This window comes from Oryzias melastigma, linkage group LG7 (genome assembly GCF_002922805.2).
Source record: "Oryzias melastigma strain HK-1 linkage group LG7, ASM292280v2, whole genome shotgun sequence".
Taxonomy (NCBI): Eukaryota; Metazoa; Chordata; class Actinopteri; order Beloniformes; family Adrianichthyidae; genus Oryzias; species Oryzias melastigma.
Window position 1 is genome coordinate 4,736,892 of NC_050518.1, and position 27,749 is coordinate 4,764,640.

The 27,749-nt window shown below is 39.0% G+C and overlaps 2 protein-coding genes across 4 annotated transcripts in view; one reads left to right on the top strand and one right to left on the bottom strand.

Annotated features, from left to right (window-relative positions):
• Nucleotides 1-4,057: 4,057 nt before the first annotated feature.
• rimkla (ribosomal modification protein rimK-like family member A) lies at nucleotides 4,058-17,968 on the top strand. The gene is made up of 6 exons (XM_024292926.2): nucleotides 4,058-5,005; nucleotides 10,280-10,510; nucleotides 11,601-11,687; nucleotides 13,406-13,609; nucleotides 14,772-15,288; nucleotides 16,813-17,968. Exons 1-6 carry the CDS (start codon nucleotides 4,843-4,845, stop codon nucleotides 16,892-16,894), a joined length of 1,284 nt encoding a protein of 427 aa, XP_024148694.1. The 5' UTR covers nucleotides 4,058-4,842; the 3' UTR covers nucleotides 16,895-17,968.
• The window catches only part of zmynd12 (zinc finger, MYND-type containing 12), an 18,087-nt gene continuing 3,820 nt past the window's right edge, over nucleotides 13,483-27,749 (bottom strand). The window contains exons 3-8 of one of the 3 annotated variants that reach the window (XR_002921422.2): nucleotides 27,134-27,305; nucleotides 26,880-27,049; nucleotides 26,497-26,619; nucleotides 25,306-25,416; nucleotides 23,087-23,232; nucleotides 13,483-13,615 (exon numbers count right to left, since the gene is read on the bottom strand). Coding sequence is in view for 1 of the 3 variants with exons in the window: in XM_024292927.2 (XP_024148695.1) it covers nucleotides 20,031-20,153; nucleotides 23,087-23,232; nucleotides 25,323-25,416; nucleotides 26,497-26,619; nucleotides 26,880-27,049; nucleotides 27,134-27,305 (828 nt within the window). In the remaining 2 variants the exon portion in view is untranslated. Of the gene's footprint in view, nucleotides 13,616-19,903; nucleotides 20,154-23,086; nucleotides 23,233-25,305; nucleotides 25,417-26,496; nucleotides 26,620-26,879; nucleotides 27,050-27,133; nucleotides 27,306-27,749 lie in introns of those variants that run through there. The other 2 variants (XR_002921421.2, XM_024292927.2) reach the window with 2 other exon arrangements.

The window sequence follows — 27,749 nt, forward strand, 5'->3', positions numbered from 1 at the left end:
TGTAATAATAAATTATATGTATAATGACAGTGGCGGACTTAGCAGTTTGGGGGGCCCAGGCGAACAATAAAAATGGGCCCTTTACCATGATTGTAATGTTTTCTTTTTTTTCTCTTTTTTTTCCTTTGTTGCTTTTTTATCGTTACAGGGTAACGCCCATAACATATTTAATTCGTAAGCTTTACTAACAAGGAAAAAGAAAAGAAACAAAAATATATGGAACAAAACAGTACCCAAGTGAAAAAATGACAATTTTCTGCACCACCTTTTTCCTTTCCTCTCTTTTTCTGTCACTTCTCCTTCTTGACGTTTGCGTTTTCTTTTTGAGTTCCTTTGAGTCTTTTCGTTTTCTTATTTTGTCTTTCTTCCTGCACTTTTGGAAGTGTAAGCATTTTTTTTAGCTTTCCCTTTTCTTTTTTCTTTTATTATAGCTGGTTGATTACCTTTTTTTTTACTTATGAAGGAGCCTGTCTCTGCTAACTAACTTGCTGTTGGTGGAATATTCCATTGCTGCAGATTTCCGGTGAGGAAACACTGTCACATTAGTGGTCTCATGCCATCTCAATGATTTGTTTTTAAATATCATTATTACTATTTTACTATGACAGAATCAAATAATGATGGACACGAAAATTATTTTAGAAATATTTTTAAGTCTTCAGCTCCGGACCCCAAAAGTGTTGGGGGCCCCAGGCAGTCGCCTACCTTTCAATGATAGTAAGTCCACCCCTGTATAAAGACTGTTCTGCGACATGTAAAGGATAGATTTTATTGTATCTTAGAAACCAAATATTAGGAGATCACAAAATGCTATTTTAACCTATTGTTGCCCTTAGCAAAAAATAAATAAACTTTAAGTTTTTTTTTTTTTTTCTTAAGTAGCCTATACTTGAGTGTAATTAAAGCAAGTTTACTACAGATCACGTGTGTGTAGTGTAGGAGGCATATTAACTATTAGGGGTGTAACAAATAGACTGAACCGATAAGTCAATTTCTATTTCTATGGTTCAAAGGAAATAAATCGATTATATCAATATTAGAAAATACCATTTGGATGAAGACATACGTTTATTTACTATAACGTAGAAAGTGCCATCATAGATGTCAACACACATGTGGTGGCAGCAAAAAAATTATCAATCCGTCATCGGAAGCACCGGAAACACTTTGAATACTTCTTGAGATTAAATTATAACATTTGAGATTTACACAATATAGATAGTCTATAAAAAGTACACTGCTTCACTTTTAGTGTTACCCAAGCATACTTGTGTTACACTTGAGTAGAATACCTTTTGCTAAAGATACTTATAGTATCAAAATGCATACTTGAATGGGCTTTTTAGAGTGAATAAATATGATTCATACATTTAAGATATGACAGTAAATATATCAAGAAAGTAGAATTTTATATCTGTACATTAAGATTGTACTTGTATTTACTTTCCAGGTGCTTAAAGTGACACGGCACAAGCTCCAGTGATTTCTAACAAGGCCAATGTCAGCTGCCTATCTAATGATAAAGTTTATCAGTGTTGAAGTAGCTGTTGGAGCAGCAGCTCAACAAAACCACTAATCAACAGCTGCAGTCTTCCATTGACTGGAAAGGCATTTAAAACAGCTGAGATGCAGAGCTGAAACAGAAACCAAGTAAGAAACTCTGGCTATTGAGACTGACAACACACTGAAAATGAAGCCTGTAAATGAAAAAGACAATATTTGTGCTCATTCTTTAGTGAATATTAGAAGATCCGTTGAAATCTCAAAACTTTGTTGGTGTAATGCTAACAACAGAGTTAAATAACTTATTTCATGCTGTTGTAAAGCAAACTATTACGTTCAAGAATTCAGCTTAGCGCTTTTATTTTTCATGTAGCTGCCTGCAACATTGACATGCACCAACACGTGAAGGATAATTTCTAATCTTCAAATTCCTCGAGAGTCAGGAACAAATATTTTAAAACAGAAATGCATATTTATCCTAACAATGCTCAGGTGTAGTATTCAGTGTGGGCTCCTGACAGATGACGACATTTTACGCTACTGTTGCCAAGGCTTGAGTAATTTCAAATGAAGCCTGGTTCCTTGAAGTACAGCGGGATGCTAACAGGCGTCATGTTCTGCGTACTCCAAGGGTTGGGCAGTGGGACTGGCTGTTTCCAGTTTTTATCCTGTTAGACATGATGCTACCACGTTGCACAATTTTTGTATTTGTTTCTGCCTTGCGTTATTTGATTATGGACCGTTTTCAACAATGCTTTTAAAAAAAATTGTAAAAAGTCTGGCCTTTATGAATGTAGCCAAACATTCTCAGAAAATTGCACAACAACAATGCAGAACTTATATAGAATGTATGAAATTTATCTTATTCTGAGCTGGACGGGATACATGATACTAGGAGAATGCTAATGATATGTTTTCTTGGAAATAGGGCCTAAAATTCATTTGAATGCCCAGCCTCAAAAGTGACGTGCAGAGGTGTGTGAGTGATGGTTTGGAACTTCCTTGAAGGGCAAAAGGAAGTATTTCAAAATAAAAGCAGTCTGAGGTTAATTAAAAACATTCCTGTCATTTTTTTGTCAGAAAGATAAAACATATAAACTAAAAATAAACTAAATATAATTTTAAGTAATAACAATGTCCAGTAAGTAAAGTGGTTTCAACATGTAATCTTTGTTTTGCAATTAAACTACAACTACAAGAACTTAAAATACATTTTTTTTTGTATTTCTCACGTGAGAAAGACTTACATGCATAAAATATCAAGATGACGTGGCCTATATTTCCCCAGAACACGACTATCTGAAAGTCTGGATTCATCAGAAGCACACGCTGCACTGCTGTGAGTTTCAGTCCTGGTAATGGGCTCCACATTCCCCACATATTTAACATGTTTTCCTGTTCATAAAGACCTGCATCAGATGAAAGCCTGCAGGTTAAGGGTCCACTGGAAGAGAAAGGAAATACAACAGCATGCTAAATCCCTAGACATTCAGGGACAGATTGTTGATGGTCAAACAATGCTTTACTTCAAGTTAAATTACAGAATACTTCCTATTCTATTACATCTTCACCAGGTAAATGGATATGTAAGCTCCAATTATATTTTAACTCAATTACCCCAAAACATTAATCAGCAAATACTAATTTACTATTTTTTTTAAATAATGGGCAGTTTTACAGTGTGAATTATAAGAACTTAGTTGCCTAAAAACATTTAAGGAAATGTAACCACATTGCCTTTTTCTGGTAGACTGCACATGTTTTTTTTTTGTTTTGTTTTTTTAAGATGTTACACTTTTTGACAGGAGTGAAATATTTAGTGGTGAAACTGTACATGTACATGAACAACAAGTAAAAATGTGTTTCTATAATTTCATTTCATTATATTTCATTTATTTCTTTCTCTCTTATGCCAGTATAATTCACATTAAACAAAGGGTCATACATACACCATAAAAGAAACAGAAACAATGTAACACAAAAGTGAAAGGAAATTAGTAAAGGTCAGGTCTTATTTAATTCAAATATAGTGCATGAAAAATTATGTTTTTATTTGAGTCTTTTCTATTAAATATGTTGGTCTTTCCCTTATTGCTGCAGATCAGTGCAAAAAAGGGAAATACGTCCCCGAGGATGCTTGATGACTCTTAGGGGATTTAAAATAAAAGTCGGATTTTCAGAATAAAGGTTAATTCTGACATTAAAAAATATAGGGGAAATAAATCTGAGAATAAAGCAGTCATAATAAAATGTAATTAAAAAACAATCGCTTTTTCCTATACTCTATTTTTTCCGGTTGCCTTAATCCTCCTCACTAGTTAGCCCCTCCTCCTCCTCCACGCTGTAGATAACGGTGTTTTCCGTTCATTGCCGTGACAATAAATCTACTTTTGCTTTGCGTTATAAGTCGACATAAAACTGAAAAACATACCAAAAAAACCGTCTGTTTTAAGTTTTTGATGATCTAGTTTAATTTCCTGTCACTTCTCTCCGTTGTGGCCAAACCTCCTGCCTGCCTAAAGTCTGGTCTAAACCGGTTCGGAGAGTGCGTGGTCTCGTGCGCACTGCAGACTCCTCCGCGCGTCCTCAACAGACCCATCCTCCTCGAGGTCCGCGGCCTTCTCCTATTGGCAGAGAGAAAAGCGGGCCTGCCTACATTCTCGTCGCTAATTGGACAGTAGAATCTTCCCCTAGTTGCTATTGGCCAACGCCCCTCCACATCTTTGTTTTTGGGCAGACCCCGTTTTCCGCGCACGTGCACGCGGATAAGTGGAGTTGTAAACGAAGCGCGCGCACTTTTCAGCACCAATACCTCGTGGATAGCAGCCAAGCATATTGGAGAGGATTTTTGTTTATTTATTTTTTTGAGACAAGACGAAGAGGTGGTGGTTTGCGGCGCCATAGACTTTTCGAGTTCGGTGGGAAACTTTGATAGCGGTTCCGAGTCGTCGAGCGGAAATACAATCGCGGCGGGGCTTTAGCTTTGTTTGCCCGGCGACTCGAGCTGCATCTCCGCTCAAAAAGGAGGGACGTTCTTCCGGGTAAAGACATTTTTTTTCTCTCCTTGCCGAGACTCCACAAACTGCAGCTCGGTGAGACTAAATGGCTGGAAGCAGAAGGAAACAGAGGTGATATTGAAGACTCGTCTTCGTCGCTGGTTCGGTCCAGTCAGCGGTTGAGTCGTGCTCTTGCCGCCGAGGTCTCCATTGTCTGAGCATCTCCGTGCCGCCAAACTCCCGCGCTGCCGCCACACACCTGCCGCCCCCACAGCGGTCTTCTCACCCACCCGATTTTTACTCCATTTTTTCTCTGAATTTTTCGGGCCCCACACTTCCAACCATGTGCTCTCGGATTTGGTTCGTGACCGACCGGCGCATCCACCAGGAATACCCCCAAGTCCAGATCCTCCGGGCGCTGAAGGATCGCTGCGCCGAAGAGGATGTGGAATTCCGCTCCCTTCTCATGGATCAGATCGTGCTTACGATCAGTCAGGGCCAATTAGGCAAGTATGCACAAAAGAATCGAGCACATCTGTGTTTCCCCCCTCTGAATTTACGAGGTTCGGCTGAGGGGGAGAAGAAAGAAAGAATGTTGTGATGCGTTTGCACAAACCCAAAACAAGGCTGCCTGCTAGCGAGGAAGCGAGGCAGCACAGCGGTGACCGCCTAACCCACTTTCTGGAGAGATTGGCTTCTGGCAGAGCAGAGCGATGACTCTTGATCTAATTCCGCTTGTATTCCCACTGCTGCAGAAAAGGCGTTAAATCGAGTAAAGAGAAGCGTTTGTCGACGCAGAAATTGGTCTATTACAAGGATACGCATTTATTTAGCTCAACTACTTCAAATACCTACAAAAATATCGCATTTTAACATGTTTTGTTGCATTTTTCTATGATGCATGGCACATATAATTAAATTTTATATTAAAATAGCATTTTATGAATATTTCTTTATTCAAATCGGTGTGAATCAGGAGCAGATGAAAACATACGTCTGTAGCAGTGATGTAGGAGCTCCTTGTTCCGCCCCATTCCGATACACCCACTTGCATGTGTTCTGAGCTGGTGTCTGAATCAAAACTGAAATAGCTAAAACTATTTTTGTAATAGTAGGTTGTGAGCTAGAAGGGATGTGTAAACAAAGGGATGATGGGAAATGAGGGAAGGCTTACTTCGTGCTAACAGCCCCACCCAAAGCTCAAAAGTGAATTTCTGATTAACTCTAGAAAACAAGTTATTTTTTACTTTTTAGAAAAAAAATATTATTTTGACTAAAACAGTTATAAAAGACCACTTGTAATGCTTTTACAATAGATCTAAAGATGATTGGAGCAGGACTGACCTGATTTCTCAGTTAATAATAGAGAAACAAACACATTTACAGATATCTTGCAGACCTTTTTTTAACAAAAACATACAAGTGCACTAGGTTTTTGAACAACAATGATTTTTTTCCTGCACAGTCTGCCCCGAAAATCCCACAAAACACCATCTCTTTACAGCAGATCAATTTTATTGTCATTATTTTACAATTCTTTCCAATAACAAGATGCCCTGCTAAAGAGATGATAAACAGCTGGGACTCTTAACTGGACAGATACTCATAGAATTTAAAGGGGAGGTGTGAAATAGAGCCGTGTGGACTGAATGAGAGGTGTGAGAGTCTAAATTAACACCTAAATGGTGTAGGCCACATTAACAGAGGCTGTTTGGGTGGTGCAGAATCTGGGATGAGCATGGGTGTGTCCTGGCTGATTGTCCCCTATGTCGTTACCTAATGCTGACCGGTCCAACTGCAGTTTTAAGTCAGACAGATTAGTATTTAACAGGAATTTTGACCAAACGTGTGTTCTTTAAAAAAGAAAGTATGCTGAAAAGAGTATATTGCCCCATAAAAATGTAACCAGGCTTCATTTTCGGGTCATTGTTGCACTAAAAAGCAGGTCACTCCAGCAACTGTCTCGATCTCTGATTTACCAAGATGCACAACAGGGTTACCTTGGTCTGTAATCCATGCTGGGTCTTAATCTGCATACAGTAAATGTCCTCTGAGCTATGGCGTGACATCACAGATTAACAGCCAGCAGACAGATTGGCCACGCTGGCAGTTTCCGAGGCACATTAGTCCTTGTTGTGATCTCAACATGTGCACAGGCTCTGAGACTTCTAAGAGATCATCTAACTAGGTAACAAGCATTTCCTTATCACATTAACCTACACGTTGATTGGCATACGTCTTCAACACCTAAAGGGGGGCAAAAAGGCTGAATGAAAATGAGCACAAATTGCAGGAAATACTGCAGTCACATAACCTTAAAGTCAACTTTAGCTGCACTGAAAAGTCAAACTAATTGGTTTGTGCACAGATGATCTACTTGTGTTTACCTTATTGATTCTTAAGGTGAAATGAAAGACGAAAATAATTTCTTTTGTACTTAAATCGATTTTTTAAATTTAAATCAGGTTTTTAGGAATTTCACATCATGAATTAATTTTAGCAGAGAGGGAATATGTTTTTGTTCTTGAATATATTTAAAAATAAAACTAGTGTCTAAAAAATATGGTTAGAAACATACGGTAATCACACACTGATATCGGTATAGTATTTTTGTCTTCAAGAAAAGCTCATTCAAAGTAAAATATGTAAACAACAAAGTTGTTACTTTCTTGTCTTGGTAGTTAAAGTTTTGAAGGTCATCCTGTGCAGCCCTGGAAACGTGCATTTGCATTTTATTGGATGAGGAAACATTTTGCTCTGATAGGAAAAGCAGCTGAAGCACCTATTCTAGAAATGTTGCACACATGTAAAGTGTAACATCCATATCTTAAACTTTTACCCGTTAAAGGAAAGCATCACAGCGACATATGAGCAGTTGACGTGACTATATTCTTACTTTTTCCACCTAAAAATACAAAAATAATTTGAAAGTGTCATGACAGTCTTATGTGATTCAACTTGTGCCGCCTTTAGGAAAAAAAACTAAGTAGTGAAGTCACTCTTTGACCCCAAAACCTGCTCCTCTAGGTTGACAAAGCAGATTATATAAGCTGTTCAGCTTTGTTTTTGATATTTTTAGTGCATCTTTACAGCAAATACCACATTGATGGGGCAGCAACAAGTATGGATTTACTCTTTCTACCCTTTGTGCTCCAGATAACACTTTTGCAGACAGATCAGCGGAGGGATTGTTAGCTTTAACCAAGCTGAAGCAATCTGGGAATGTGGAGACGGTTTTAGTCGGAGCCGCAGGTTTGGCTCACAGGACATACCAGTTAAACAGATAGGGGGTGTCGGTCAGGTCGCTTTGTGACATGACAGTGCAATGCATAGAATGCATGCTATTCTTACAAGCTTTATCACCTGATTTAAAAACGTATAGACTCCACTAAAGAATAAAATCATTTTAAAAAGCATTGTATGAAAAGAGATCTCTGTCATCTGAGAAGAAACGATGGATCCTCCCAAATTGGTAGAGTTTCTGAGCGTTTATGTGCCGGTCACATGACAGGCAGTGTAAAGCACACAAATACTTGCACAGATGAATAGGACTGATTCATCCGGCTCCCTCATTGGTCCCTGTTTGGTTTCCCTGGAGACAGGGACAAGTACTGTGAATACTGTCAAAAACCATGAGACCACGTCCCCTGACACTTCTCACTGTAACACCCCTCACAGTGTGCTTGCCGGCAGCATAATCAGTGCAGTGTGTAACAGTCCCCAATCTTAACAGCTTCTATGCTGCCATTGTCTGACGATGAAATAAATAGATGGGATTTTTTTCTTTTTAAAAACAGCATCACTCTCCTTTCATTTTCATTTACCCTGTACCACACCTTCCTGACCCTTTCTTCATGTTGCCATCTCGAATCATCTTTCACCCCACATGCGCTAACGATGTGCGACAGATGCACTTAATGCAGGCCGACATCTTGGTAGCTCTGTTATGTAAGCAGTTCCTGTCCTGTTGAGCGTCTCACAGCGTCTACCGTCGGAGCAAGACTACAAAATCCAAGATGGCGTGTAACACCCCCCCACCTTAAAGCAAATTGCTGTACTTCTGCCACATCTTGGTGGGTTACCACAGTCCACAATGAAAGTGATTTGTGTCTTCCATTTTCATTCATGTAAATCTATTTGCAAATACGATCCAAAATCAAGACAGTTAAATGGTAATTTCCTTAAAGACCCACTCCAATGAAAATGGTGTTTTTAATGCTCTTGCCTTTTTCTCATGATGGTGGACATTTATAAAATAATTTTAATCCTTGTGCTATCCCAGATAATTTGATGTCGGGAGTGGGGTTCGAAAAAGGAGTTAGAAAAAGCTTGGGTTTCTCATGCACCAACCGCCATGGGCGGGCCAAAGTCTCCCTTCCTCTCTCCGATTGGGGCACGTCCACTTGCAGACAAATGGATCCATTAACGTCTTCTTATCCCTTGTTTTAGCTGTTATCTAGCTCAAGCTTGGTAACCTCTATATTGCTCGATGTATTTTTGCTACACTAATGTTAGCTCGGTCTTGCAAGGCGCTAGAAGCTAGCAACAGAGTGTGTAAACAAGTGTTGATGGGAAATTAGCTAAAGCTAATTTCTGCGCCCACAACTTAGTGGCAAATGTCTCATAAGCTCTCCAGAAAATATGTCTTAAAGAAAAGACACAGGCCTCTTGATTTTGGATAAAAATTGTAACCACTTGAAACACTTTTACAATAAAAAAAATATTGCTGGAATGGGACTTTAAAACATTAAGACTTCTCTGTAGATTTTTATTTTTACCACGACTTTTGAAAAGTCTCCATACTTCACCTTAGCTGCTCCTTTTGCATGATGTGATGCAAGAAGTGCCTGATCAGTATTCTTGGTTTGCTTTTTGTGTCTTCGCTCTCATTTCCATAACAAACACGGTGTGGGGCTGAGACTATCGAGTCAAGGGTCACGCTGACTTTAAAAGAAGGAAACAACATCCAAGAAGGATGCAAATCGCTGTAGACCAAATGACAAGGTTATTACTAAATCACAAAAACAAAAGACAAAACAAGAATGCAGTCGGCCATGACACCTAGCTGGCAGATAGCTTGTCTGAACACGGCTGGCCATCCTTCAGCCTGAAAGTATCGTGTCTGTGAGTTGTTGAATTGTCTTCTTATTGTATATCAAATGACACGCTTTTCTTTCTTTTGATTAAATTCAAGACATCTCCTATCCTACTGTATTGTTCTTTTTTGAATCGCAGCAGTGTTTGGTTTCAGTATTTCTAAAAGAGATATTTAACAATATAGAGAGCCAGAAAACTGCCTTTATAAGATGGACTGGAAGAGGATGGGCGGGTCAATAATCTTTGTAACCATCAGTATTAGTTTTGGTTTTGTGCAGGTCGTTAAACCTGATAACAACTTGTCATGTTGCTTATGTCAGTGGAAGAACTTCCATTTCTTTTGGACCAGTAACTGGAGTTTAAAATGTAAATATATATAGCTACTAATCTAAAAAAGATCCTCAGAAGATACATTTAGATATAAGTTTGGTGAAATTGATTTAAAAGGCTCACACTGCAAAACAGGCCTCCTAGAAATAATTAAAAAAAATAAAAAAACTTTATTTAAACCAGGAAAAAAATAACAGAAAACTTGTCTTAGAAGAATTCTTATTTTAAGATAAACAAAATTGAGTTACCGGTTAAAGATTATATTGAAAAACTTTATTGACAGAAAATAAGACATTTTTTCTTTTTTGCAGTGAATTTTTACATTGGCTTATCATCACTTCCCCCTCCTCCAGGTCTGCGAGTGGATCAGGAGCTGGTGACCTCCTATCCACAGGTGGTGGTGGTGCGCGTGCCCACGCCCTGGGTTCAGTCTGATAGTGACATCACCGTGCTGCGCCACCTGGAGAAGATGGGCTGTCGGCTGATCAACCGGCCCCAGGCCATACTAAACTGCGTCAACAAGTTCTGGACCTTCCAGGAACTTGCTGGCCACGGGGTGCCTCTTCCTGACACCTTCTCTTACGGTAAATTGACTCTTTTTTTTTATTGTCAGAGAATAATTTTATTAGATTTTGTCTTATAATGTTTCGAAAAGATAAATACTACCTCTGCGGTTGATTTCAAATAAAAAAATGTAAACATCCTTTTTGTAAATAGGTATAAATAGCAGTTCAAATGACTTTTTCTTTGTCCAACACAACTGGTGATTAACGAAAACATGCAGACAGAGAAGCAGGAACTGCTGCTTTCATTACCTCTTTTCATTAATTCTCTTAGACAAAACAAAGCCAAACAACCAGCAACACATTGGAGTCTTTTTTCCACAAGTCCACAGAGCTAACTGCAGAAACAGAAGGAAGCAGACAGAGTAAAAGGAGGGAAAAAAAGAAAGAAGGAGGCGGGGTGGTGGTGATGGCGGTGGGGTTGTTTGGCCTACATTCCATGTGTCTGTGCACAGTAGGCCAGGCTGTGCATGTGGAGCAGCTGGAGAGCTTATGTAACTCACCCCCACCGCTGACACTGCGCACGCATCCAGACCGTGCCCTTTCATGAGTTTTCATTAAACATGCAGTTGCCTCTCTGCCTCCGACCTCGCCGCTCAGGATGCGATTGCGATCACATTTGGCGCCCCCCCCTCCAGTCGGTGGGAATATGTGATTCAGGGCATCCGATGGGAGTCGTTCACATCTGTTCCCTTTGACTGACTGCCAAACATGACCAGACAGGAAGACAAAGGCAGCCCGAGAAGAGAGGAGAAAACTTTATTTTCAACCATTTTTTTAAGTCAGTCTGTATCCCGGGCTGAGCACATCTGTTGCGACAAGCAGCCATAATAAATCATTGTCAGATGTGGTCAGCTGCTTCTCATTAAATGCAGTGGTCAGTGTCTGCTCTGTTATGAATCAGGCAGCTCAGGACAGCGATCCTGCAGCCTTGCTTTTTTTCAGGGCCTCTTGTTTCCATAGCGACGCGCTACATTCCCTCTCCTCTCGCTCGCTGGATCAGCTCCAACCTACGAATTAAGGCGTCGCATTATGAGTTTGTTTTTCATTCATTCTTATTGACTTGTTGTGTGTTTGTGTGTGTGTGTGTGTGCGCATGGGCGCTTTTCAGGTGGGCACGACAACTTCCGTAAGATGATTGACGAGGCGGAGCCCCTGGGTTACCCCGTGGTGGTGAAGAATGCACGTGGGCACAGAGGTAAGGCCGACATTTGTTCCGATCAGCACAAAAAAAAATGTCCACCCTGACGGGAATTCTGCCCGCCCTCGCATGAAATTCATTAGCACGGTGTTAGATCATTAGAACGCTGGTGTTGCCATGAATGCAAAACACCAGCTTGTAAAGTTTTCATTGTGATTGTGAGGTTCATTAATTTAAAATTCATAAAGAGCTTGTGTGGGAGGCCGTCAATAATGTGGTGTTGCAAAGTGATCGGCTGTCCCGTTTTTAGAGTCGGTGACACGTCTGTGGCTCCACACTCATGTGAGGGAATAACAGCAGTGTTTGGAGGTCAAGGGGGCTGCTACCACACATCTATGGAAAAACCAGCCACAAATAGCACAATGCTTTTCATGGAATTCAGTGTCTCAGAGGTGAACTATAGTCTATTGACACTGACTAAAAGTCTGACTCATCCTATGACCTGCTCGGATCAACAACAATAATGGTGGAAATACTTGGAATTATTTCTAGCGACACGTCTGTTTGCTTTCAAAGCGTGTTTGCTTTGTCAGCCCAAACATTTAGGTTTTTATTCTACACAGTTTTTTTTTACTCTGCTGACAGAGAGTTTTTGTGAGACAAAAATTAAAACAACAGACTGTATATGAGAACTGGACTGAGTGAGTGTGACGTCACCAACAGAAAATGGCTTACATCGGGCTCCAACAAAATGAAGTAAATTCTGTCTGCATTTTGGATGCCATGTTGGAGCCAGACGTCAATAAGCAGTAGGGTGGGTATTGGCAAGAGTCTGGCGATACAAGCGCAAGGTCAAGACCGCACCAGAACAAATTTTTACTTTTCAGTACCCATCCCAAGTAAAAACTAAGTAGAGCATTGTGTCTTAAAACAAACAACAACAAAAAAAACGCAAGGCTGACTGAATAACATCTGGCTCTTGCAAAATCTTGTTGTTTTGGTCGCTGAGCTGCTCAAAGAGGGAAGCAATTTGGATTGGATCAAACACTCTCCCAACCACTTTCACCAATCAGGAGTGAGCTGGCTGTAGGGCCACACGTCGACCATTTGAGGGTTTGAGGGCGGGCTAAACTAAATCTGTCAAGTGTTTTGAACATTAGACATGAGGCCACCTACTTTCCTTGAGGCATCTGATTGGCAAGATTTTAACTTGAAGAACTTGCACTACAGAAAAACTATTGTGAAATAAAAAAAATAGACCATTTAAAAGTCTATTTAAATGCACGTTTTGGGCTTCTGCATTCAAAACTCTCACTTCATTTGTAGATACACACATTTTTAAGACCGTTTTTGAGTTCTTTTTGGAATTTTGTTTTTTGAATTGCACAAACAGTAAAAAATTGACAACAATAGAAAAAAACGAAAGGATAAAAAAAAATGATATAATATATGGTTAGTCTGGAGTTCAATACATTTTCTCATTCACTATTTCTGGTGTTGTTTCACCTGATTTTATGGGAAGTACTGGTGTCATTGAGAAATTCCTTCCATTTAATCCACCCGTCATCATACTTATGTCGCCTTAAGTGTGCTACATCACATGAAAAGCTGCTCTTTTGTTGTTGTTTCAATTTTACTGAAATGAATCCAGAAGACTTACAGGTTGAACATGCGTCTTGTGATGCCTTAGACTAACATAAACAGGTCTGTGTGTGCACCAAGTCTAGCTCATCTTTCCTTTCTTCCCTCATCTAGTGTGTCCTTCCTTCTCCTAGGAAAGGCCGTGTTCCTGGCACGAGACAAACACCACCTGACGGATCTGTGCCACTTGATCCGCCACGACACCCCCTACCTGTTTCAGGAGTATGTCAAGGAGTCGCACGGGCGGGACGTGCGGGTGGTGCTGGTGGGCGGCCGTGTCATCGGCTCCATGCTGCGCTGCTCCACTGACGGACGCATGCAGAGCAACTGCTCCCTGGGTAGGCCTGAGAGGGAACAAATGAGAACACACTTAATTACTGCCTTTCCTCTCATAGTTACAGGGCTCCAAGCTTTTCATGAACATCGTCTAAATCTGAGTCATATTTATGGATTTGACACTGGATGTTTCCACATATTTGCTTTAAAATGTTCCTAAAATTGTGCTGAATTGCCTTCCATTTATCAAAAAAAGGAATTTTTTCATATAATTTCCTTCTTGTTCTGACCTATTTTAGGTTAAACTAATGACCTTGTGGCAAATCCGTCCTGTAGATGGAAAGTGACACGACATTCCTGCCGATGAGGCTGATTTTCAGTGTCAGGGGACGGGCAGTTTTTCTTGAGCTGAGGGTGTAATTCTGTGTGACATATTTAGGACATCAGACTGGTGTGTGAAAGTTCGTCCTCTTCAGACACCCAAGTCTGAGGATGCAGTAAACCAAATAGCTATTCAAATATATTGATTATACAACATATTTAAATGATTAAAATAAAATGTACAAAAATACTAAAAATATTTATTATTCAAATTAGGCAAAAGCACTAAAAACTAGAGCTAGGTTTAAAGAATCCAGTAAGCAAATGACGCTAGCATCATAGCTGTATGTTAGCAAACATATTAGCTAACAATCCCAAGTGAAATGGTCATTTCAAATCCATAACTAGGACAGAATTTGCTGGATTCAATGCCGATTGCACTAAACTATTGTTCCCTAGCTTCCAAGTCCACTGGAAAGTTGTAGAACTCTGTAGATTTTTGACAACCGAAGGCAATACATCTACAAGCCATGCTAAAGCTAACACAATAACGACCGCCCGCTACAGAATCAAAGATGGGAGGGGCTTTTAAACTGGAGCTGCAGAGCATGATGACGTCAAACTCCTGAAATGACTTGGGACTCGCACCAGTTGACCAATCACAAAATTCAACTGCAATACCTCGTTTGAACATGTACGGGGCAGCACACAGATGGTTTTAGAATAAATTGTCAAGAATTAAATTGTCAAAAGTGTGGCACACCAGACAGCATTTTTAAAACCCCATTTATAAAGGTCAACAGCCAAAAAAGTTGATTTAGTGTTTGGTTACCCTTTAGGATCCCATATTAGAATGAATCGTTGGTACTAAAGTGATGTCTTGTCTCTGAATGGTGGCTGTAGGTGGTGTTGGTATGATGTGCCCCCTGAACGAGCAGGGCAAGCAGCTCGCCATCGAGGTGTCCAACATCCTCGGCATGGATGTGTGCGGCGTCGACCTCCTGCAGCTCAACGACGGCTCCTTTGTGGTGTGCGAGGCCAACGCCAACGTGGGCTTCATCGCCTTCGACCAGGCCTGCGGCATGGATGTAGCAGGGATTGTCGCGGACTTTGCTCTTTCCAACCTCCCCAGCCGCCTCACCCGCAAGATGTCCCTGCTGTCGGTGGTTTCTAGCACCAGCGAGACCAGCAGCGAGCCCGAGGTCTGCATCGTACCTGCCGCCGGCGGCTCGCTGCCAGAGGCCGTCTGCAACATGAGCGTAGGATCCACTTCGAGCGAGAGTGACCCGGAGCTAGCCGAGCCCTCCCAGATGTCGTCCCGCCAGTCCACGCCCCCCTCCCTGCCCGACCTCCCCGACCTGCCAGATCCAACCTACAACTTTAACACCCTCCTGGCCAATGAAATCAAGCTATTGACTGAGTGAGCTACTGGCAAATTCCTGCATGCATGAACACCATCACTACACACATACATGTATAGATGCTTACAAAAATGTCTTTACAAACACATATCAACCCAGAAACCACACAAACAAAAAAAAAACAACATTCAAAATGGGAACTGAGGGCAAAAGAACAGATACTGACACAGCCATGGAAACAAAGTCAAAACACGAGCGTCCTTCCTTCTTTCAAAGATCTGCGGCTGCTCCCCTGACTCTCATATCTTTGCTTCTTTCCAAAAATGAACAATCCCACCATCTGAAAATACTTTTCTTTACAGAGCGATGGGATATCAGGTCAATTCAGCCTTCACTCGTGTGCATTTTTACTACTTTTGGGACAGTTGACGAACTCCCACCAATGCGTACACCTGGCATGCTCTTTAAAATGAGGAAAAATAGTTTTGGGAAGATGAAGCGTTTCACCTAAATTCATCATCTTGCTAGGCATTACCAGACCAGAACAAGGCGACGGGAGACACAACAGATTCAGTGTCAGCGAACAGCAAGCTGATTAATTTCAATGAATTCACAGCTTTTTTCATTCACAAATGCCTAGCACTTAATTAAATAACTGATGCATTTATTTGACATATTGAGCAACAATGAGACGGAGTGTGAAAGCCATGTCAACGCTCTGAAATACCTCGATGCTGGAGGATCCACCCGCAAACTACATATCAGCCCAGACCCGTGTGGCGTTCAGGCGGCCCCCGACATGCCAGGTGTTCCTTCCCTTTATGTCACGGACCTAAAATATTCTAGTGTATTATTTTATATTTCTTTTCAGTTTTTCTTTTTGTAAATAGAAGTAGCGAACTATCTTCAGAGAATACTAGCATATAAAACTGGAACTGAAACAACTGCCGAAATTGACGTTTTCATAAGCTATAGCGACAATACTGTACAGACAAACAGGTCAGACTTGGAATTGGTGCTGATGCAAGGAAATTGGTTATTTCTGTTCACTTCTTGTAGACTATTTTGTTGTTTTTATATTTTGTTTTTTTTTTTTTAAATAGAGCCAAAACCGTAATGTAAAAACAAACTTTAAAGTATATTTTTACAGTATTTTTAAGTACTTTTCCCCCTTTTATTGGAAAAAAAGATAAGATCCAGGGGGTTTTAGAAGCCTTTGTTTACACTTTTTTTGTTTTTCATGATTCAATGAACTATGAAGACAAAAAAACGACAGTTAATGGCGCATGCTAAGGTATTTAATACATTACTAGCCAAGTATGACCTAAAGCACAAACCGTTATTTCGTCCAAACAGCGACTTGTCTTTCGGCTTGTATCCCTTTCTGTTGATCCCAACTCAGGGAAGCAGCCTGGATCTCAGTCCCCCACTCTCTCTCTCTCTCTCTCGAAAAAAGAGCATGAACATAAAACACAACTACATGCAGAGGAAAAACAACAACTAAAAAGTTCCTGTAAACTACAGTATAAAAGGATGTGGTGTATACCATGGTTTAACATGCACTTTTTCCTTGCTTGTTTCAGAACGTTCCTTGTTTTCTTCCTAATTTCCAGTGTTTTTGAAGAGAAGACATTTGTGTGCACTAATATTGTCTCAATAAAGTGACACCGCTGTGAAGTTGATTTTATTTTCCCCTTTTGTTGTGGGCCAAAACTTACTGTCTACTAATTAAACTGGGCCCCGCTGGAGGTGGGGGGGATTGGGTGGAGGGGTCGGGGGGTGCCAACACTACATCTGCCAAACAAGAGAGGCGGGGGGGCTCTGGCTGCATCGCCGATTACAGTACTGCCGTGATGATGTCCATGAAATCCAATGTTGCAGACGGACTGTGAAACTTGTTTGTGTGTCAACATTCCTGGCTGATGGGTTGGGGGGGGGGCTGGCGGGGTCCATCACATGTGGGTGAACTATCTCCTGTAGTTGTCCCTATCTAGTGTTTGTCTCTGTATTGAAGCCTTTTGTTATTCCTCATCGTGTACAAAAATGTAAACACGAGCTCCCGTGTTTGTGCAAAGACGTCGATGGGCGGCTGGAGGGAAGAATCAAACGCTAACTTCAGTCTCCTGATTTTATTTTTTTTTGTTGGGATTGAATGTGCACAACGTGCTGCAGGTTAGTTAAACAGTGACTCAGCATTTCTCTAGCTTCTGTGGCGATGATCTGAAGATCATGAATATCAGTAGAGAAGAAAATGGCGCCGTTTCCGTGTGTTGGGATGCGTTTACTGACCAGAGGACAGAGCACAAGGTGACTGTTAAATTCCTGCTGCTGATGTATGTTTGGTTCTAAAGGGAAGATGTTGTCATAGTTTTCCTCCTGGAATCAGAATGCCAAAACATTGGAGAAGGGAAGCTGGTGTTCAGTGAAGTAATATTTAAAATCAATAAATCATGTCTTACGCATGTAAATAAAGATTCAACCACGAGGTACATTTTGTCCATCAGAATCAAACCTGAGGTTTGCCAAAAGACGGACTGTTTTGTCAGGGGGAAAAGGTGAAACATTTTTGCAGAATAATTGAGCTCTCTGATATATATATAAATATATAAATTTTATTTCTGTTCTTTTATTTTGACAGTGTTAAGAAATAAACCACCAAAATCATGTAACTCACAGTTGTTTAAAATTGTGTAAAGATAGATCTTTTTTTTTTTTTTTAGAATAAATAAAGTCATTATTCAAAAGCAAAGAAAGTGTGTCCCTTCTCTCTCAATCACTTTATCAAAGTCGACACTGATCATCTTTTGATCTGTTTTCAAAGCGTTCCCAGTGGTATTTTAATAATTGTCATCTTCAATCCCCCAAAAAAAGTAATTTTCTAGAATATAAATTCTGTAGTTTATTAGATTTTTGCATCTGTTAGCTCAGTGTAAACCTAGCTATAGCCCATCAAAACCCCAAACCAACATTACTGGTGCAACAAAAACGGCTTGCAATATCTTAGCTATCCAGCCGTACAATTTTGAGCCAGATATTAGCTCAGATGAGGAAAACAAAGATGTACAGTCGTGAAAAAATTAGGACATTCTATTAAAGCCTGTATGTTTTCCCACATATTTGGACACATGCACATTTAATATTTATTTGAACATCACAGAGTGATATAATTTGACATTTAGGGATTGGCAATCCGTGCCAGACTCTGTATCTGCTGATATCTGAAACATTTGACTTTATCTTCCCTTTATCTACCGATATTGACTATTTTCAGATACTTTATTTTTGACATGGATACTTTTTCCTAATAGATGTTCAACACTGGAAACTTGTGTTTACAGTCAAAGTCAGTAATTATTCTGACTGTTTTCATATGTATTTTATATTTGATAGGGATGCATGTTGTTTCTGATCAATCTCTGGCAATGAGAAGTTTATGATTTACAGTTATGTCTAATAGTCAGTAAATGGTCTGAATGCTTTCAGATATATTCTCAAAGTTTTAAAGCACGTGTCAAAGTCAAGGCCCGATGTTATCTTGCTCTTATTTCTAACTTTTATAATTTTGACAAAATATGTTTTTACGGAGGGTAAAATATTAAAGTTATTTAAGGTTTAAGTTGATTTATTCTGGAATAATATTCCTACCTTTTTATTATTCATAATTATTTTTAAAAGTTACGGTTTTTAAGTTTTAAAAATAGGCATTATGCTGGCTTTTTGGACTATTTTGGCACTTTCTAAGATTTTTTTAGGCTATTTTGGAGACTGGCTAATTTTTCAGCTACATGCTAGCTGTTTTGGCTAATTTAGGCTTTTTTTTTTTCATTTTTTTAGTCTGTTTTGAAGTTTAGCTGTTTTTAGCTACATGCCAGCTGTTTTGGCTAACCTATGTTTTTTTCCTTTGTTAGCTAATATGTTAGCTGGCTATCAGCTTCAGCGTTTTCAGCTATCAGCACTAGCATCTTCAGCCCAAATTCAGCTTAGAGCATTCCCACTAGCATTATCGCAGGTAATGCTACATATCTAGTTCATAATTATGTTAAAAGAATTTGTTTTTACATTCTTTTTAAATGTACTCTTAGTGTCTTCAATACATGTTGATCCATGAGCTAAGGTGTGTTTTGGATCATCTGGAGGTCATCTGGAGCCCATAAGGTAGTATGAGGGTTAAATGACTGGTAGATGCTACAAAAAAAGTGTCTCAATGACGCATATGGAGGCAGGAGGTCCAAACTTGAACCTCAATCAAAATAAGAATTTTTGTCAAAATCTTTTAGAATAATAGTAATGTTTTAGTTCAATTTTTTTTTAATCCGTTTCTTTTTTAGAAATTTTTAAAAATAACATTTGAAATTGATATATGGAGATTTTTTAAGACAGAGCTGATTATTTAACAAGGGCGTCCTAATTACTTCAAGCTACTGTACATGGATCCATTTGTCTGCAAGGAGAGAGATTGGGATTACGTTTCTACTTCACACCTAGTCTTTTCTAAGAGTTTTTTTTTTTTTTTAACCGATTCATGATTTGAATAAAGAAATACTTAACAATGCAATTTTCTTAATAAATGTCCTCTTTTATGAGAAAAATGCCACAAGAACATGTTAAAAACACAATTTTTATTTGACTGGGTCTTTAAAATGAGGGTGTGAAATACAAAAAGCTGAAAAGCGGGCATTTTAGAGGAGTGATTTAATGTTTCCCTCCTGCAGGGAGGATTGTTTGGAGCTAAACAGATAAAAAAAAAAAAAAACATGCAAAACATTCAAAAAGTGAGGAGAAAGCAGCAGAGGTGAGGCGGCTAGTCCGATGGAGGTTCCGGGTTTGTCTGCAGCAGCTGCAGGAGACCCTGGATGGCGTCTGTCAGGTCACGCTTTAATATCTGCTGGCTGGCCTGCAGGGCCGCGCTGCCAAACTCCAGAGCCTGTCACACAAACAAACACTGCAGCTGTGAAGCTCTCAGAGGAAAAGGAAGCGGGCTTGCACCATGATGTCACTGAAAGGAGACCGGCATAAAACCTTAAAGCATTCCTTCTCTTCGCAGCGCATTTTTCTGCTGACCTGCTGTTGACTCCCAACAAAGAGAGCCAGTGAGTCATGAGCGTTACATCAAATTTCTCAACGCCGTGGAGAAAAGCCATGCAAGCCGATTCGAATGGGATCTACTGAGGTTACATCTCTGTCCCTGCAGCTCCCTGCTGCTTCTCAGAATTAGCAAACAGCTGAGAGAACCCACAGTGTGTTATGCAAGTGTAATTAGTCAAGACAAACATCCACACAGTTATCTGGTGTTTGTCCTTTTTATCTAGCTGTTCAAAAACAGCTGGTTTAAAGAGATCTGCTGGAAGGAAGACAGAGTAATGTATCCTTCAGACTTTGCACTGCTAAAACACGCCCCCTAGAAATAAGGCAAAAAGTCTTAAAATTCAAAAACTCAGCAATTGAGAAAGAAAAAACATTGTTGTCAGGAACTATTATTTCAAGAAAGAAACTCTAAGACATGTTTTCTGACATTAAGATTAATTTGCTTTAAAAAAAAAAGAATATTTTTCTTGCAGGACAGAAAATAATACTTTTAGTCTTTTCCTAGCCATTGCTGCATTACCTGTGATAATGCTAGTGGGAATGCTGTTAGCTGAATTTGGCTGCTGAAGATGCTAGTGCTGATAGCTGAAGATGCTGAAATTGATAGCTAAAAACGCTGAAGCTGATAGCCAGCTAAAATATTAGCTAAATTGCAAATTAGCCAAAAAAAAAATGCTTATGTTAGCCAAAACAGCTAGCACGTAGTTGAAATATTAGCTAAACTCCAAAACTGCCTTATAATATCTTAGTAAATACCAAAATAGCTAGCAGAATGCTATTTTTTTTTACTTTTAAACTGTAAGTTTTTAACATAATTATCCATAAAAATATATTTTGTCAAAATTATACGTTATAAATAAGCGCAAGATAACATCGGGCCATTAATAACAAATAAAATTATCTGGAGGGCCGGATCCGGCCACCGGACCTCGACTTTAACACATTCCATAGTTGATACACTTTACATAAATTGACCTTTGTTAAGTTGCACAAAGTTATTCTGCACCCATGTGGTGTTTAAGGATTTGTTGTTTTTAATTTTTCAGATAATTCAGGGGTGTCAAACCCAATCACACAAAAATAAAACACACCTTAGGTTGTGGGTCGAACAAGATAAACATTTACAACGCACCAAAACTAATTTTTTTAAACTTAAAATTTTAAAAAGTTACTTTTAACATAACTATGATTAAAAACAGGCAGGAATATTATTCCAGAATAAATCAAATTAAGCATTAAATAACTTTCAATATTTTACTTTCCATGAAAATATGTATTGTCAAAATTACAAAAGTTAGAAATAAACTAAAAATCATTATTTAAAAAAACAACTAAAATGTTGGCCCTGCGACAGACCAGCGACCTGTCCAGGGTAAACCCCGCCGGGATAGGCTCCGGCACCCCCCGCGACCCTGAAAGGGAAAAAAGCGGACAAGAAGATGAATGAATGAATAAAATACATTTTTTTTTACTTTAAAATCATTTTATGTGAAAAAATGACCCAAAATGTTTCTATCTCCATAAAATATATCCTGATAAAAAACAGCCTGGAAATAAAATTTGCATTTTTTAGCAAAAACAAATCAAATTATTTCGTTTTCTTTGCTCTGTTTTGTTTGTCTGGCTGTTTTACTCTGTTTGGCCCTTAGTTATTGTATCCAGTTGTGTTTATTTCTCTCTTTTCCATGAATGAGAGCGAGGGAGAGGATGATGACACCCTTGTGATGTAAAACACTGTGTCCTAAAATGGTAATAGCAAGGTAACACTTCATAAAGTTTTACTGTATACAAATAAACTAAATATATGTATATTTTTTTAATAATTTGGATTTAGAAAAAAATACATTAGTATTTTTACAGTATCCAGCATTATGGATAGTTATTATCTGGGTTTTTTTATGGTTGAAGAGTATGTAGTACCGTTTTGTTGCCCCACGCTTTAATATGAGCAATACGATGGGATTTGTATTTAAGAACATATTTCAATTTATTACTTATTGATTTTAAAGTTTAACAGTCTGTTCACAAAAATCTGACAGAATGCGACACATTTTTCTGTGAATTGCAGCCAATAAGCAAGAGTTAAGTGCAGCTATAGGTCCACCAATCTGCTGAAAAAAAAGGGATGAAAATACAGTTTTTAAATCATGTAATATATTTTTTTTATTATTTATTTTAAGACCTTCATGCCTATTAATACAAACATGCATCAAACCAGTTTGGGCTCCAAAATTTAATTAATTTAGCTCCTACTTGAAAGCAAAAACAGAAGTGATATATATATATATATAGCTGAAAATAAAGTCAGGCATCAAGGGGTTAACCCCAAAAAGCTTTTCTGTTTTTTCAGGCTGGAAGTCTTGCACAAAGATCTCCAAAAAAAACCCTCCCAACTCCATATCCAAAAATCTATGAACCAGAAATGTGTGAAAAACCCCAATTTTACTTTGGTGAGAGGTTTCTGTAACAGTTTATGTTCCACTTCTTCTAAACCCTTCTTAAACCCTCACAAGACAGCAGTTTAAGGCCAAACTAGTCTGAGTCCTCCTCAAATCAGAGCAGACAGCGATAATCTCCACCTACTGACACCTTAAAAGACGCAGAAAACGGAACCCAAGGTGGAGGTCAGACTGTTGCGACAGTCGCGTGAGCCTCGTCTAATCCCCACTTAAAGTTTACGACTTCTCTACTTAGAAGTAATCCAATCTGGAGACGGCACATGGAGGAAATGTGGAACTGTGTCATGTCTGGCCCCCTCATCAAGTAACTCACCTTGTGGGAGTCTCCGTCCAGGAGCCGCAGGACAGCCAGACTGTAGGTCACCAGAGCAATCTGGGTTAAATCTTTACTGACGTCCTTCTGCAAAAACTCCAGTATGGCTCCTAACATCCGCTCCCCTTCAGCTCGCTTGGATTTATCTGATTGGGAGGAAATTTTAAAGCTTTTCTTTAATGCAGTAAAATCCCATAAAATTGACATTTAGTGTTACAAAAAAAAAAGAGATTTTTTTAAAAATACACCAAAAATTAATAATTAACACATTTGTTTTAATTTTTAACAGACACAACTACAAAGGGGGCAAAAAAAGTTAATTTATGGTAGCTCATGTGCTTTAAATATTTCAACGTGAGCTTTTTCATTAATGTTTCATTGCAGGTTTAACGAAAAAACCTAAAAGCTGGAGTCCATGCAGAACGAAAGAAGAAAAGTGATAAGAGTTTGTCAGCTCTTTATCAACATGAGGCATTAACTCATCTGACCTGAACTCTGATTCACTCTGTCTGACAGCTCGAGACGGCCTCGCGTCCCTGAACTCACTGACATTTCCACGCAGACTCTCGAATACAGCTTCTTCCTTGAGTGCCTTTGCTTTAAGGCAGGACATGGTAGCAGAGGTGTCCTGTTCTGAGGCACAGCGGCGTTCCAAACTACTCTGTGCCCATGTGGTCGCATTGATCACTCTGGTATGAAAGCTTTCCATGCGGCGCTCTTTAAGGTCACACACATTTTTTTTCAGCTTTGACCTTTACGTGCGTTGCCCACCTTTTTCTCCCCTCATCATAGGATGTTGGGGAGTGTATGAAGAGTGACTCTGCAGTTTTGCAGTGCTTGTTGTGATAAATGATTAGTGATTCTCTGAGCTGGATACAAAGTAGTGAGATGTGATTTTTTAAAATTTTTACCAACTAATATATTAAATCAAATAATTTTCTTAAGCTTCTTTGTTACTTTTAAGGTTCTTCAAAGATCCACTTCAATTAAAATTTGTCGTGTTTTAGACATGTTTATTTTGCATTTTTCTCATGATTGACATATGGACATAATAATTTAAAATGAAAACTGTTTTTCTGAGTATTTCTTTATTCAAATTGAATTGGGTTGGAGTAGATGAAAACCAGCGGTTTGAAAAAGCATCTTCATTTCCTTTTTTTTTAAACAGCAAATATGACATCACTGATTTCTTAAAGTGAAAACTTTATCAATACCAGCCTTTTTACGAAGATTTTCTAAAAATCCACTATGTTCTGATGATGAAAACGTTGATTGCGTATTACAAAAATACACGTTTTTCATAAAAAAAATATTAAAACGCAATGCATCGTGGTCTATATTATCCCACTCTAAAGAGCATCGATGTACACTGATTTTTCACAGAGAATTCTGGGAAATTTCTAGTGTACTGGATTTCAGAATTGTAGATTAAGATAACACTACAATATTGCAAACACACTATATAGTGTACAAAATAGTGAGTAAAGGAATTCGGACATAGCTTATGTCCTAGAAAAAGACAAGTTATTTTTTTTATTTTGGCTAAAAACTGCATAAAAAAATAACAAAAAAATAATAATTGTGAAAGATTTAAAAAAATATTAAAAGAAGATTGGAGTGGGACTTTAAAGATTTAAGAAACAAAATATTTCTTTAAGCGGAACTGTCAGATTGTTATTTTTGAAAAAAAAAAAATTCAACATTTTTGTCATGGACTAAAAATTTCAATAAAAGTTGAAAAAACAAAGCTGTGTCTTTGTTTATTTTTTTACGTAAACATTATTTCTCACCCACTTCTGGTTGTCTCACATCCTATATCCCATCCCAGCCTGTGAGTTTGCATTGCAGCTAAAAGGCTTATCATTGTATGTAGGGCAGCAGCTGTGACAGAGGGCAGTAGCACGGATGTTACACAGCCACAGACGTGTCCACAGTGGTCTCCCGTCAGCCGTAAGCGTGCAGCCGTAAATCTGGATTTTAGCTTTAGGATTGCACAGCAAGACAGATCAGCTATATATAACACTGCTGACCCTTTTTTTTTTTTTTTACAGTTCTTCGTTTCATTCATTGGTTTTCTTGTGTGCTAATGGACATCTTGGCTCTGGTTTAGAACATGATGCACGACAGATTAGAGCTGTGACTTTGTAGAACTGCATCACGCAGAAGGATAGATGGGACTTGCTGGTGAATGCTAGACTTTTTCTGTGCGTGTGAATCACATTTAGACTGGACGAACCGTGGAAGGACTCTGACAACATGGCAGGATTTGGAATGTTTTTCTTGTAGATTTCCAGTAGTTTTGTCAGATGGTCGCACCAAATGCGTGCCACCTACAGAGAAGGGAAAATATGATTAGATTATCAATTAAAGCCCAAAACAAAATGAATCTTTTTAATTAAAACCCCTTCACCAAAACAAAGTAAACAATTTTTAACATTTATTAATTTTATTTTTTATTATTTGTGCAATCTGCAATACTTAAATCAGTTAGCATACTATTTTACACTCCTGCAACATTTGTTTTGAAGCTCTTCTCACAGTCTTAAATAATAAATTGTATCTTCAAAGTCCCACTCTGATAATCTTTTTGCCAATTTTCAAAATGTTTCCAGTATTTTTTTTTTAATTCCAACTATGTTGTTATCAGGGAAATCAAAAACCAATAATTTTGTAGGACATAGTTTCTACAGAGCAGCAGTAGTTCATAAGAAATTTGCCTCTGAAGGACAAGACTGTTGTCGCTGAACACCCCCGCCCCCCTTCCCTTCCCCGTTTACACGTTCTCCTGCTAGCTTACAGCCCCTCACAACCTCAAGCTAACATTAGCGGTGCAGCAAAAATGGCGATGAACATTGGAACTATCCAATTGTGCAGTTTTGAGTCAGATACCAGTTCAGACGAGGAAGATGTACGTGGATCTATTTGTCTGTAAGTAGATGCATCAGAATGGAAAGAGAATGTGACCTGCCCAATGTATTATTTATATGTCACAAATACGCTCTTTTTCAAACTGCATGTTCTATCTGCTCCTGATTCACAACAATTTGAGTTAAGAAATACACAGAAATGTAATTTTGATCTTAATTTTTTCTTTACATATGCCTTTTATCATCAGAAAAATGTCACAAGGACTTGTTGAAACCGTTTTCATCAAAGTGGGTCTTTAAATCTGAAGAGTCCCATCTGCTCTGATTTTCTGGTCAATAATGGTGAAGTGTACAGCAGTTCTGGGACTTAAATTAGCCAGAATAGCTCCCTGAATTGGTTTATGCAGATTCAATGGCTGCAAAGTAAACAAAAAACAAGTATAGAACACAAAACAGGCATCTTAGAGTTCAGCGGAAGAATTCTCTACAGAAATATCTCTTTGAGGTGGAGCTTGTTCTACTTAAGTCGTAGTACTCACATACCTCCTGATACATGGAACGAGTGATGGACATTTTCTTCATTTTGGCGAAAACATCAGCCATGAGAAACAGGCTGCAAGCAGTGACTGTGCTGTTCATGCCAAACTCCACGGTGGCAAAGAAAATCTATAAAAAAATCAGAGAAACTAGCATGTTTATACAGTAAAATATGACCTCAATATGGTGGAAAAACTGATTTAACTAAGAAGTAATAACAATAATAAGAGGGGAACTCTTGAACTATTTACATTCTGTGTGACATATTTTAAACAATAAATCATGTCTGGAATTATCTCCGTAAAAAAAAAAAAAATTGTATTTTATGTTCTAAACTTTAGGACATGCAGTTTAAATTCCTCCAAAAAGCTGTTCAGTCTAACACTGACGTCATTTGCAAAGTTGAACCGAGCATCTTCCAAGTTTCCAGTTGCAGCATGAAGGCGGCCAAAGTTCCTGTTCAGCTGCTGGGTAAGCGAGTTACTGTGTTCAGGAGTCTTCAGCAACACCCACTCTGCCTGGGACAGGAGCTCTGCTGCAAGTGCCAGATTACCCAGACCTTAAAAAGTTCAGACAAGCACAAAAATCCTCACAACCTGAGGACTATTCGAGCTGGTGAATCAGTTTTACGGCAGTTTCTCACCTATGTTTGCCTCGGCAAGAAGCAGAAAAGCAGGAACCTGCTGGACAGACTGTGGGCCGTGGACATCCTCTGTGTATCGTGAGCACAAATGGGCAGCGGGCAAAGCCTCCTGGTGTTTGCCCTGAAAAAGCTTGCTTTGTGCCACCAGTGTGGAAATCTTTATCAACTCCATCTAAAAGGAGCCAAACCGAACTTACTTTCCTCATCTGACTTCAAAGAATATTACAAAACAGTTCATGGAAGTAGACCACGATTGCTCAATGGCGTCATGTATAAACCTGTAACTTCCTTGAAATATCATTTAATAGAAAAAACTGATTGGACATACTATGAAATGTTCAGCCTGAACAAAAAGAGCCTAATGAACACTACACTCACACGCCACTTTATTAGGTTGCTAGTACCGGGTTGGACCCCCTTTTGCTTTCAGAACTGCTTTAATCCCTGGTGGCATAGATTCAACAAGGTACTGGAAACATTCCTGAGAGAGTTTGGTCCATACTGACAAGTTAGCATCACACAGTTGCTGCACTTCCACAATGCCAATCTCCTGTTCTACCACATCCCAAAGGTTCTATTGGGTTGAGATCTAGTGACTGTAGAGGCTTTCGACTCC